The 13,982-nt window shown below is 44.0% G+C and overlaps 1 protein-coding gene across 1 annotated transcript in view; it reads right to left on the bottom strand.

The window, feature by feature from the left end:
• Positions 1-3,224: 3,224 nt before the first annotated feature.
• Positions 3,225-13,982, bottom strand: part of SH2D6 (SH2 domain containing 6) — a 43,771-nt gene continuing 33,013 nt past the window's right edge. The window contains exons 10-12 of the mRNA XM_082254276.1: positions 10,201-10,284; positions 9,903-10,058; positions 3,225-3,558 (exon numbers count right to left, since the gene is read on the bottom strand). Coding sequence (XP_082110402.1) covers positions 3,442-3,558; positions 9,903-10,058; positions 10,201-10,284 — 357 coding nt within the window. The 3' untranslated portion in view covers positions 3,225-3,441. The remainder of the gene's footprint in view (positions 3,559-9,902; positions 10,059-10,200; positions 10,285-13,982) is intronic.

The raw sequence follows: 13,982 nt of genomic DNA, 5'->3' as shown, positions 1-13,982 counted from the left end.
CATGGGTGAACTGTTTTTTACCATGTCGCACAAAGGCACATGTTTTGCATAAAGGCTTGTTACATCGATACATGCCCTTTAAGGGAATGAGGCATAGTGGATTATGGACTTTTTTAGTTTTGAGACGACTGGGTGCAATTTCCACCTTTAGATTAGAGGCGGAGTCTTTGATCTGTAACGCAGTTAGAGATAAAGTCCTTGATACCAAAGAAGCCGCTTTTCTTAAAAAGGAATACTACAATACACCTTATTTCTATCACCTTCCCAAGGTACATAAAGACCCCCTCTGCCCACCTGGTAGACCTATCGTGGCTGCCATGGATAGCATCACCAGCGAATTGTCACAGTACATTGATGTATTTTTGCAGCCACTTGCCCAGTCCCTGCAGTCTTATATCAGAGACTCTATCCACCTATTGGCGCTCTTAGCCCCATACTCTTGGGCGGAGAGCTATCTTTGGTTGTCCCTGGACGTTAATTCCCTTTATACGTCCATCCCCCATGATATAGGTCTGCGGGCGACACAATACTTTTTATTAAAAGATCCTATGCTCAATAACCAACAAGCCACCTTTATCCTTGATGCCACCGATTTTTGTCTTAGGCATAACTACTTCTTTTTTAATGGCGACTTCTACCTTCAGACCCATGGTACCGCAATGGGCGCTAACTTCGCGCCCTCCTACGCTAACCTGACCATGGGTTTCTGGGAAGAATCCTTCATTTGGCACAACAACCCCTTTGCTCAATATCTAGTTTTTTACGGCCGTTACATAGACGATATCATCATCATCTGGGACGGTCCTCCATCCTCGATTGATGATTTTGTCATCCACTGCAACACCAATGATTTCGGTCTCACCTTTACTTCTGTTTGTGATGCGGTTCATCTAGCCTTCCTGGACCTCGAGCTGGGTAGTGAAGGAACTTCCATTTTTGCCCGGAACTACACCAAGCCCACCGCCGGCAACTCGTACCTACACTATAGTAGTTGTCATCATCCCCAGTGGGTAAACAATATACCTAAAGGGCAGTTCTGTCGCCTTAGACAGAACTGTACCAGGGATATAGATTACATCACACAGAGTGATGCTTTGAGAGCCAAGTTTAGGGATAAGGGTTACCCTGACCAATTGGTCAATCAAGCTTACACCACCTTCCTGCCTGGTAAACCCCCCAAAAATACAGCTAAATATGATGAATCCACTCTGAGGTTTATCACCAGATTCCACTGCCGCTACAGGAAAATGGAATCCATACTACAGAAACACTGGAACATTCTATTACAGAACCCCCATCTTTTACCCAGTTTAGGTCACAAACCTAGAGTTACTTACCGTAGGGCTCCCACCCTAAAAAACAAAATTGCACCCAGTCGTCTCAAAACTAAAAAAGTCCATAATCCACTATGCCTCATTCCCTTAAAGGGCATGTATCGATGTAACAAGCCTTTATGCAAAACATGTGCCTTTGTGCGACATGGTAAAAAACAGTTCACCCATGAGAATAAGACTTACCATTTGGAAGAATTCTACAACTGTTCCACTGATTACATGATCTACTGCCTGACCTGTCCCTGTGGACTACTCTATGTTGGTCGCACCATCCGCCCACTACGGCAACGATTTGGTCGCCATCGCAGGTTTGTGGAGGAGGGTTGTGACCAACATAGCGTACCACGCCATTTCCTCGAGTTCCACAACAAGTCCACATCAGGATTGGAGGTTTGGGTAATAGAGTCTATCCCCAAACTTTCATCTGAGGCCGAACGATTTGCCAAATTATGCCAACGAGAGACATTTTGGATCTATACCCTGGATTCACTTTCACCCAAGGGTTTAAACGAAGAGCTAGATGTTAACACCATATTATGATTAGAGCCGATGTATGTCTTTTTACCTTGTTAAATAACCATTTTTTTTTATGCGATTTTATTTGTATGCGATTTTTTTTTTCTTGTGTTTATTTTCTTATTGCCGCTTTAAGTATTGTGGTCCCACTGTCCAGCCCATTTACAATGGCCACTTTAAGTCCATCTGTATCCACCCAGCTTGAGTGCTGGCTTCCTATAAACTTGTTCAGCTCTTCTGTGTCATGCCACTGCACTTGAGAAAGGAGCGCGCACGCCCTCACCCTGTGAGGCTACTGCGCACGCTCGGAAACGCGTTGTGCGTTTGGCTGCTGGATCTGTCACGTTGGGCTCCCCTATCTGTTGGCGCCGGATGTACTGAGGAGCAGGGCGCCCTTCTGAAGCCGACAGCCATCCTACCTAACGGTCTCTCGGCTCACCAGGTGTCTCCCTGAGGAACAGAACACCTTCCTGAAGCTGCTGACCATCCTACTATCTGGTCTCTTGGCTCTCCAGACATCTCCCTCCTTCACCATCCCCTGCACCACCTCTTGGAGCTACTAACATCCAGCCGTGGACCCCTGTGTTCCTGCAGACCACCTAACAGATGAGCTATTTTATACTGTTTTAAATGTGAGCAGTTTTCCTGTACCTGCATTACCCTTTTAATTAAACTGATAACACTTAGAGGCGCTCTGCTTTTTGATTTTATGATTACCTGTCCTAGATCCCCCTTTGAGGAGGAGCCAATCCGCTCTCCTCGCCACACACTCTGACAGTGTGAGGCGAGGAGAGCCGGTAAACGGCACTTCCTCATTTACATGTAAATTGCTGTGATTGGACACAGCCGATCACATGGGTAAAGAGCCAAGTCATTGGCTCTTTACCAAGATCGGGTTGAGCTGTGTCCTAGGAACACGGCGCAACCAGGATCGCCACACTGGGCGCCCCCCTGCTGGCGCGCAAGAGCGGCCGTTCTGGGGGCATCGTCAAAGGACACACCGCTCAACCGTCATTTGATGGTGGGTGGGCAGCAAGTGGTTAATGATGAATTCATTGATACAGTCTTGCATTAATTTGTCTTTTATATTTGTCTAGAGTTCAGCGTAAAAAAAAACTTTGCTAAAAGAAATTTGGGAGGTGCCATTGCTGACCTTTTCCTGAAAATGCTTGTTGCCTTGCAGTTTAACCAACTATTGTAATTCACTGACCAGGAGGAAGTAAGTATATCAGGAAAGTCAGAGGTCCTTATCTGCATACATCAGAGTGATTGGCATGACAGCAAGGCAAATTAGCATTTATAGATCACTATGTTTCTTTCAGAAAGAACGAAGAATTTTTGCACTGGTACTGAAAAATAAAAGTAAGCGGGACAATCAGAAACAGGGTCTGAAAGTGTACAAGGTGGATTATGCCATAGCAGAAAATAAGTAGTATTTAGTTACTGGCTATAGAAACATTAATATCATTGGTGGGGGTAATAAACTAGTTGTAAAATGGTGAACACTAACTGCTGTGGTAATAGTGATCTAGGAGTAATTTATGGAGGAATCCAGCTGTAACACCAGAACAGCCACAGGTGCAGAGACATCTCATAGGAGAGCAGGGTACAGCAAGGCGGTGGACTCTCTTTCTGAAGTCTGGCGGTTCACCAAGTAGAGTTGTTCATGCTGATAATGCTCAATCAGGTGCACAACACTGGGAAACACCTGAGAAAAACACAAATGGGTGGGTGTTAGTGGGGGGAAAACACATCAACACTTTAGAAGGTAACAGGGGCACCTGAGGGTGACGGTGTATAATGTACTCTAAATCTTTGTCTTGGGAGACATTGTAGATTAGAGAATAAATTGAGAGGCAAGAAAGTTTAATTATTTGTACTTTAATCTGGAAAACAACTGCTATGAAAACCACAACCAGCTTTCTTGCCCTTCAAGCCATGCTTTAAAAACAAAATATCAGTGTTTATTTCCATGTAAATAGCTGCAAGAATAAATGTGCTGCGGTTGGCTACAATAAACTACTGAATTACTTGTGTTAGAAAGATGAACGCTGATAAGGAAATGGCAGCAAGAGGAAACGCCCAACAGAAAAATCTACACGCTTCTGACCATGTTCATAGCTAAATATTGCATAGCAATTTGTGTTTCAAACATCAGATCAATCTTTCTTGCAACTCAAGAAGACTGAAAAATAAGGAACCAGCCCCTTTGAGGATTTGCCAAAGTCACTCCTTTATCTTGTATCCAACCAACTTGGCCATCACAGGCCCAGCACCATTATCTTCCAGAAGGTTATTATGAATGCTCAAAATGCAGCTACCAGACTACGATCTGTACACTGCTGCCTTATCACATTGCTTACAATTCTGACTGTCTTTCTAAAGGAGGACCTTGAGGCCGATGGTGAGGCTTAGGCTGACCATACACAATTTATTTTCATTCAGCCAGTGGCCTGAACTAATAAAAAACAAACAGATTCATTCTTCCATACAAATAAGATTTTTCAAGGAATTCCACTGGCACTGGCACTCGCACTGTCAGAAAGAATCGATCAATTGGCTGATCGAGAAAAAGATTTCCAAACATATCTCTTCAACCAGGGGCGTAACTACAGGGGTTGCAGGGGATGCAATTGCAACCGGGCCCCATGCTCCAGGGGACCTGTGCGGCTCCCCTGTACACCTGGGTAGGAGGGGGCGGGGGCAGCATGTCGAAAAATCACTGTCCTCCTTTTTCCTCCTGTAGCTGCAGGAGGAAAATGGAGGAGATTGGTTCCTCTGTATGCTGCCCCCGCCACTCCTCCTATCCAGTTCACTTGTGTTCTGCTGTCTCTGGGCCCCTGTGTGCTCCCCTGGTCCCCCCCCCCCCCCCACTGTGCTCCCTCCCCTCTCCTGCTGGCTGCTGCAGGGGATGTGTCACAATAGAGAACCAGGAAGGGGTCGGTAAATATGTAATTTACCAGCTCCTTCCTTTTCTGAATGGACAGAGTCATAGTCAGTGACATTGTAAAAAAATAAAATAAAATGATAAAAAATAATACAATTAAAATACCAAAAAATAAAAACTACTGACACCAGTGGGTGAACTTCCAGGATTGCAAAGGTCACACGTGCAACCGGGCCCTGACATTCCACCACCATGGGGAGGCCCCAAGATGGCAGGAAGGGGGCCCACTGCAGAACTTGTGAAAAGGGTCCCACTGTGGGAACGTAATAAAGGGCCCCACAATGAGAGTAAAGGGCCCCAGGATCAGTGGGAAGAGCCCCAGGCTTGAAGGGAAGGGCCCTGGCAAGGGGTCCGGGGGGGCCCTTCATGGTTTCTTGCACTGGGGCCCTGAAGGTTCTATTTACGCCTCTGTCTTCAACAAAAGTCAAACAAACGATAAGCGGGGATGGCCACACACTGATTGAGATCCTGCTAGTCACTGGTGAACCAGACAAATTTCAATCAGTGTATGGCCAGCTTTAGAGATGGAAATAGTGGGGCCAGACTTACGACTCCTCTATGCAAAAAATAAGTGTGTTTCAGGGCATTTGGTTATTCTGAGCTTAGGGTGTGCTTATGCTGAGAAAAGGCTTTGTATAGTATGCTGATGGTGCTGGGTTAGGTAAGTTGATGAAGTTTCTGGTTTGCTTTAATGATTGTTTAGATCAGGGGTCTTCAAACTATGGCCCTCCAGTTGTTCAGGAACTACAATTCCCATCATGCCTAGTCATGTCTGTGAATGTCAGAGTTTTACACTGCCTCATGGGATCTGTAGTTCTACAACAGCTGGAGGGCCGTAGTTTGAGGATCCCTGGTTTAGATATTATATTATCCACATAGGAGGTCAGTGAATTGGAGGAACCTACTTGCATAGCTAGAAGGAAATCTACATTATAAGTACACATCATCAACCCACATAATCATTAATCTTGAGGCACAGGAAAATGGAAAATGCCAAGAATAAAACAAAAGGCTTTTGAATTCTGTTTTCTTTCTTTTCTGAAAATACAGCATTATGAAAATTGTTTTTCCTCTTCAAGAGACCCCATTTGTGAAAATTCTCCCCCAAAATATCTTTACTGTTCGATTGCTGTTATGAACCTGGTATTGTCATAATCCATCATACAAAAGATATAAATCAGTAAAAAGTACACCACATTGAGTCCCAAAGGATGGAAGTAGCATTTGTTGAAGTGCTTTTCAACGTCCATAAAGACCAAACAGAATGTTTTTGATGGCCATGTACAAAAGTCCAGTGACTCCCCTCTACTTCTCACAACTACATAAATGAATGAGTATACCTCATGCTGTAACTGACTGGGAACCCTCTGCCCCAGGTATACTCATGTAGTGGAGTTAGGTAACTGTTGTGTAGTGTTAAATAATTCCAAACATGTGCAAGTGATATAAGACATGTTATGTAGTCAGGTTCCTAAACATGCAGATACTAGTCTATTTGTCCTCGCAATGTGGGTTATCTACGCAGCTAAGTGAAAAGCCCCTAGGTCAGCATTCTCAGAAACCTTACTTTTATTGGGTGGAGGCAAAAAAATACATTGTTACAAGGTTATTTCCAAAAAACATAATATTTGTTTAATCTTTTATGTAAATCGTGATTGCACAACCGTGGATTTGTAGAGCAATCATTCACGGTAACAACACAGGTAAAGTCTTGCTATGTTTCTATATTTCCTGGCCGGAACATCGTGTACCTACTCACAGCAAAACAAACATTGAAGAGGTAACCTGGATATCTACATAAGGATAATATGCTTATGATTTACACATTCTACACAAACAACCTTACGTTACTTTGCACCTAACAGTTTGCACTGTTAGGTTACATGGCACCCGATGAAATAGCCTACATGGCTGCTGTCTTACATGTGTGTGGATAGACACACACTGGGAGTGGACACACTTCTACCTAATAGAACACGAAAAAGAAATTGCACTAACATCAAGCAAGAAGGGAAGAGTCTTGTACTGTGTTAGCCATTAATGAATGCAGAAATTTGGAAGTTAAAGTGATACCCTTGTAGCACTACCCCCAAGGGAGCCACTGATAGATTTGGGTCCACTGCTCTTTCCGTGGCTCTAATCGGAGCCCCACTCCTGCTAACACCACAAAAATATCTTGTCCGGGAGGGTCTACCAGCAATCACACAAAAAAACATACACACCAAGTGTGATAAAAAAAATTACCAGGTTGTATTAGTAGCAATAAAACTTAGACAATGCAATAGTTTAAAGACTAACCAATAGACACAGTGAGACAACACAGTAACAATACAGTACACTCAAAAACCCTTTAAAACATTGTAACCTCTGTCCTACAGGACTAAGGGCATAAGCAATAGCACTCCAACTGGCAGATCACTCCCCTAGTGAGACGTGTATGGATAAACAAGGAAACCAACTGGCTGGCTCACTTGTAGGCCCTCAGTCAGGAAAGTCTAGGGGTAGGCCTTAAACATTGGTAAGACTGCCTGCAAACCAGTAGGGCTTACTGGATAAACCTTGATTAGGAAGCAGTCTTAAAATTGGTTCTTCTGCCGGCTCAGTTGGGGCCCTTACATTGGCGTGCAATGTAAGATGCTGGCACTTTAAGATGTGGAATGAACAGGATAGTTCCCTTTAAGAGGCAAAGTTGTTTGTACAGGTCACTTTAAACGACACATTGTTGGATCGCTTTAGGAGGGTGAATCTGTAGAGGCGGTTCCCTTTAAGATGTGAAAGGGACCACATGGTGGTGCTCTGGCACATGACTGTCATAAGGTTTAATGGCATATCTATAACATCAGTTTGTGTGCATCTAGCCTTGATCACAGTAGGTGTTCGTTGGCTGGGCAAACAGTTATGAATAGCTACAGTATAGCTGCTGTTGGCCTGTCACTGCATTCTATGGGCTGAGCAGCCACAGCTACTCACACACATCATTCCAGTAGCAGGAATCTGCAGATTCTTAACGCAGGAAATCACTGGGTGTGCTGATTATCAACACACAAGCACAGAGGCAGAAAGCACAGATAGTTATCCACTCACATGATTTTTCTTGTACTTATTGAACAGATACATATATCTAAATTATTTCAATGCTTGTATATTTAACAGTTCAAAAGGGAACAAATAAGGGGACTTAAAGGGAAACTAAACTCTCTCAATCAACATTAATTTTTTTTAATCCTTATGTGGCTAGCATTAGTTAATAGATATGAGGGTATACTAATTACTAAATGTACTTGTTTTAAACGTTTTTTTTTTTTACATTTCTTCAGTTGGTTTCTGGTCTAGGCCAAAATTATACCATGTATCCCAGGAGTCTTTATGGGCATTTTTTTCTTTCATCCGGAGGAGGGGGGAGGAGGGGCTTTCTCAGCTAAGCACATCCTCCTACTTAAGTGCCTAAGCTAAGGGCAGGTGGATTCCAGGAAGTAAATGCTACATGAATCATCTGCTCTTACTCAAGATGACCATAGCTAGAAATGCTAGGAGGGTGTTTTTTAAAGTGATTCCCAAAAAAAATAGAGCATAGAGACATTAATGGATAGGTGAATTTGCTTCAAATATTAAAAATGAATGAAATAGTATTTTTGGTGCTCAGATGCAGTTGGGTTCTGCTTTAAATATTAGGGTTAACATACTCTTTAACTGGTTCCTCACCAGCCGCCGCAGATATACTGCGGCAGGCTGGTTCCTACAAGCAAATCACCGTAAATGTACGGCGCTCGCCTGAAGGCCGAAGGGGGGGAATGCGCGCCACACCGCCGGTGCGCTCCCGCCCCCGCTTGTTCACAGGGAAGCCGGCGCGTGTGTCAGGCAGCTCCGATTGCCACCTGACACCAGCGATCTCTCCCCGCTGAGGGAGAAGGACGGTCGGCTGATGTAAACACGGCCGTCTGTCCTCCTCCCTGCAATGAGCAGAGACCATGTGATCCTGCTATATAGGATCGCATGTCTCTATGGTCATTTCACAAGCCCAACCCCCCTACAGTTAGAATCACTCCCCTAGGCTTGCATTTAACCCCTTGATCACCAACAGTATTAACCCCTTCCCTGCCAGTGTCATTATTACAGTAACAGTGCATATTTTTAGCACTGATTACTGCAGTCATGTCACTGGTACCCCCAAAAGTGTCAAAAATGTCAGTTAGGGGTCCGATCTGTCCGCAACAATGTCGCAGTCCTGCAAAAAATCTCAGATCGCCGCCATTACTAGTAAAAAAAAAATATATATAAAAAAAACAATAAAAATGACATAAATCTTTCCCGTAGTTAGTAGATGCAATAACTTTTGCGCAAACCAATCAAAATAAGCTTATTGCAATTTTTTTTACCAAAAATATGTAGCAGAAGACAAATTGGCATAAAATGTTAAAAAAAAAATTTTTTTTTAAAATGTCATATAAAAGAATGTGAAAAATATTGTTTTTTTTTTTTTTTTTCAAAATTGTTGCTCTTTTTTTGTTTATAGTGCAAAAAATAAAAATCGCACAGGTAATCAAATACCACCAAAAGAAAGATCTATTTGAGGGGAAAAAAAGGACGTAAATTTTGTTTGGGTACAGCGTTGCACGATTGTGCAAATGTCCGTTAAAATAACCCAGTGCCGAATCGAAAAATAGGGCCTGGTCAGGAAGGGGGCAAATCCTTCCGGGGCTAAAGTGGTTAAAGACAGAGGAAGGACTGCACACCTTGTACAATGCCCTGTTCAGCAGTCGGGCCCCCTAGGCTACCCAAGGGTACATCTCCCCAACACATCCATTAAAAGCATTGGCACAAGGAACTTGCTCCTCAATTTTCATAACGTTTAATTTTATTGCTTCTCAAAAACATTATCAGTCTTCTGCAAAGGAGTGTACAACACAAATTAGCGCTCAATCTCCAAGACACAATGCTTCAATTCTATACCAACCCTTTGTGAAGTTTGGAGCTACAATGACAGGTGTCAATCTGTACCACCCAATCCGTTGTTTTCACATCATATCGCAGTTCACTGCCCACCATGGCAGGGATGTACCCAGAATTAACATGTGACAATGGTAAATAACATTGTAATCACTCACCTCTTCATGCCTTTTGCCCTCTTTTCCCAATGAGAACCCAAGAGTCCCTGCTGTTCTAATAGGGATGTTGTAAATGTGGTCATGGTAAAGCACTGCCAGGGTATATGAATGCAACTGATTTTGTGCTGAGCTGTGACGTACCAGGAAACATCCGTCCTACACATGTAATAAAATAGTTATAATAGTTGAAATTTTCCTTTTTTTTTTTAAGTACAGTAAAGTTTAGTTTATTTACATTGAAGTTTAATGAAGGAGAACCTACAAGCTGCATGTAAATTTATACTAGATGTATTTGTACCTTATTGATTCTACGGAGGGCCCACTCTGCTTCTCTGCGCTCCATCTCTCCTCCATACCAAGGTTTACTCTCCAGTCCCATATTCTGGAATATAAAACAGATCAATGGAAGTACCACCAGAAGGCCTCACGTGGTATCTACAGGCCAGTCCCACAGTTAGTTACCCCTACATACATAAAATACTAATCCCGTCTGTGCCTGTGGAATAGCATTGCCATTTCACTAATATGCTTTGTCAAATTCTAGTAATGCATGAGTGTGTGAGCATGTAGAGATTGGCATTGCTAGGGGTGTAAGGGGGGGGGGGCAGCTGCTGTGAGGGCAGCATATATTATGTGGTGGTTGGTGTTGTGGAGGACTTCTAGCAGTGTGACCATCACTTACTCACATTGCTGCTACTCTTAGGCCGGCCATAGATGGTGCAATTTGTAACTACGGGTTACAGGAGAGAAAATTGCACGATTCCTCCATCAACACAGGAAGTGTTGACAGGGTAATCAGCAATTGTAGAAGCAATTGTAGAAGACAGTTATAATCACTAGTGGCTACAGTAGCCTCTAGCGATAATCGCAAGAGAATCGGGCAGGCTGGTTGAACCCAAGTTGATTGATCAACTTGGTACATTCAGCCTGACCATTAACCACTTTACGACCGCTCACATTGACACTACTGCGGCAATGTGGCACGATCCTACGTCACTGGACTCCTCCCCTTGTGGGCGGCATGTGCGCGCCGCCGGAGGCTCGCTCCCGCTGTATTCAGTTACAGCGGGAGTCGGGCCAGGGGAGGAGAGGCGGTGATCACCGCCACTCTTCTCCGATCGTCGGGGATCGAGTGTGGACATACGCCCGCTTGTGTAAACAAAGCGGGCGGATCTCCTAAGTGACAGGCAGGGTCAGATTACAGGATTCAGCATAGCTGAACATGCGATCTGTGCCTGTGTCACACAGTCCCCTCCCCCCACACACGTCAGTAAGCACCAGGCATGCATTAACCCCTTGATCACCAATAAAAGTTAACCCCTTCCCTGCCAGTGTCATCTTTACAGTAACAGTGCATATTTATAGCACTGATTACTGTAGCAATGTCACTGGTACCCCCAAAAGTGTCAAAAATGTCAGTCAAGGGTCCGATCTGTTCGCCGCAATGTCGCAGTCCCGCAAAAAAAAAATTGCAGATCGCCGTCAGATCGCCGCCATTACTAGTTAAAAAAACAATAAAAATGGCATAAATTTCCTGTAGTTAGTAGCTGCGATAACCTTTGCGCAAACCAATCAAAATACGCTTATTGTGATTTTTTTTTACCAAAATATGTAGCAGAAAACAAATTGGCAAAGAAAGTAAAAAAATTTTGATTTTTACATTTTTTTGGGGGGAATTTCATATAAAAAAATGTGAAAAATATTATTATTTTTTTCAAAATTGTCGCTCTTTCTTTGTATATAGCGCAAAAAGTAAAAATCGCACAGGTGATCAAATACCACCAAAAGAAAGCTCTGTTTGTGGGAAAAAAGGACATAAACTTAGTTTGGGTACGGCGTTGCATGACCGCGCAATTGTCAATTAAAGTCGCACAGTGCCGAATCGCAAAAAGTGGCCCAGACGTAAGACAGCAAAATCCTCCGGTGGTAAAGTGGTTAACGGTTAGAATCTCGGCCGGTTCCTGCTGAACCAACCAATCAGCGCCCCTCCCCCACCTGGCTGCACTAAACGCACAGCTGCAGTTGTGCGCTGGGAGTATACAGTGCTGAACATGCCGCATTAGGGTCCTTTCACACGAACGATCAAATCAGGCGGACCTGATCGGATGCCACATGCATCCCTATGGGGCAGCTGATGTCAGCAGGGACATTTCCACTGACACCCGCTGCTATCCGCTTCCGATCCGGTCCGTGAAATCCGGATGGATTGAAACCCTATTTTCCATCCGCCCAGCGGATTGGATGGGATCGGATGAGAACGGACAGGCGGTCTGTTCTTATGCGATTCCCCCACAGAGGACAGCGGGGATCTGACAGCTCCGTCTCCGCACACAGCTCGGAGACGGAGCTGCCATCTGCCTGCTCAGCGGCGATCGGTGGATCGATCCCCCGCTGAGCAGAATGGAGTCCATCGGCGGATGCAGAACGTGTGAAAGGACCCTTACACTGTTTTTTTTATACTTCTTAGAACTGTGGACTTTACAAGTGACATTTACACAGCAGTGTTGGGGTGCAGTGGTTAGAAAACAAATACAGCTGTTTTAACCACTTGCCGACCGCCCGCCACAGTTTTACTGCGGCAGGCTGGATCGGCTGCGTGAAACGACATCCGTCAGTCACGCGCATGGTGCTAGGCAGCGGGGATGCCGATGTACGGGGCCAGCAGGCCCAAACGCTCTCCTCTCAGAGAGAAGAACAATCAGCTGTTGTAAACACAGCTGACCGTTCTTCATTCTGAAATGATTACAGAGCGCCTGTGATCCTTCTATATAGAACATCAGGTCTCTATGGTAATTTCACAACCCCTTTTCCCCACAGTTGGAAAACACTCCCCTATGCTCCCACTTAACCTTTTGATCACCCCTAGGTTAACCCCTTCCCTGCCAATGTCATTATTACAGTAACAGTGCATATTTTTAGCACTGATTACTGTAGTAATGTCACTGGTCCCCCCAAAAGTGTCAAAAATGTCAGTTAGGGGTCCGATCTGTCCGCCGCAATGTTGCAGTCCCGCTAAAAACCGCAGATCGCCGCCATTACTAGTAAAAAATAAATAAAAAATAAAAATGACATAAATCTTTCCCCTAGTTTGTAGATGCGATAATTTTTGCGCAAACCAATCCAAATACGCTTTTTGCAATTATTATTTTTTTTTTTTTTTACCAAAAATACTGTATGTAGCAGAATACAAATTGGCCTAAGGCTCGGTTTCCACTAGTGCGACTTGCGGTGCGACTTGACACATGTCAAGTCGCATGACAAGTCAAAACCCATTGTTTTCAATGTGGACCGTTTCCACTGCTGCGACTCAAGACGCAGCGTCTTCAAAATTGCTTCTTGCACTACTTTGGGCCGACTTTAGTGCGATATGTCCCTCATAGAAGGTAATGTAAGTCGCAACGAAGTCGCAGTACACGGTTTTGAACGCGACTTCGTCTCGACTTCGTTGCGATTTGCACGGAAGTTTACAGTAAATTTTTTTTATTGTTATGTTCCGCCCCAAATCACATGATCTCTGCACCTCCCAAGAACATCACTTCCCATAGTTAGCAGAGGAGAGGAGAGTGTTATATACAGCAAGCATGCCAAGATCCAGGAAGAATAAAAGAACTTCTCATGATAATGAGGAGATTATACGTCTGGTCAGAGCTCGCCCCTCAATATACGACACCCGAGACCCCTTATATAAGGACCATGTGAGGAAGGAGAGAGCATGGCTGGAGATTGCAAGGATCTATTTTGAAAATTGGGACTGTCTTACAAGTACAGAACGGACTGAAAAATGTAAGTGTTTCATATATGCAATTTATCACATTGCTGCTTGCCCCCATATGTACAGTACAGTACCGTTATTTTCTTTTTTTCAGTGCACTCCTTACAAACCAGATGGAGAAGCATAAAGGACTGCTATAACCGCTATCTCAGAAAATTACGAGAAGCAAGGAGTGGTTCTGGGTCCTCCAGGATTGTCCCCTATGCGCATGCCCAGGAGCTGGAATTTTTAAGGCCGGTGTTGGAGATGCGAGAGTAAGTTGTCAGCATTTTTTTAGATACTGTAGTTGACATATAAAATATATTAAT

The sequence above is a fragment of the Pelophylax lessonae genome, assembly GCF_965119305.1.
Source record: "Pelophylax lessonae genome assembly, chromosome: 4".
NCBI lineage: Eukaryota > Metazoa > Chordata > Amphibia > Anura > Ranidae > Pelophylax > Pelophylax lessonae.
This window is presented reverse-complemented; position numbering and strand designations above follow the sequence as displayed.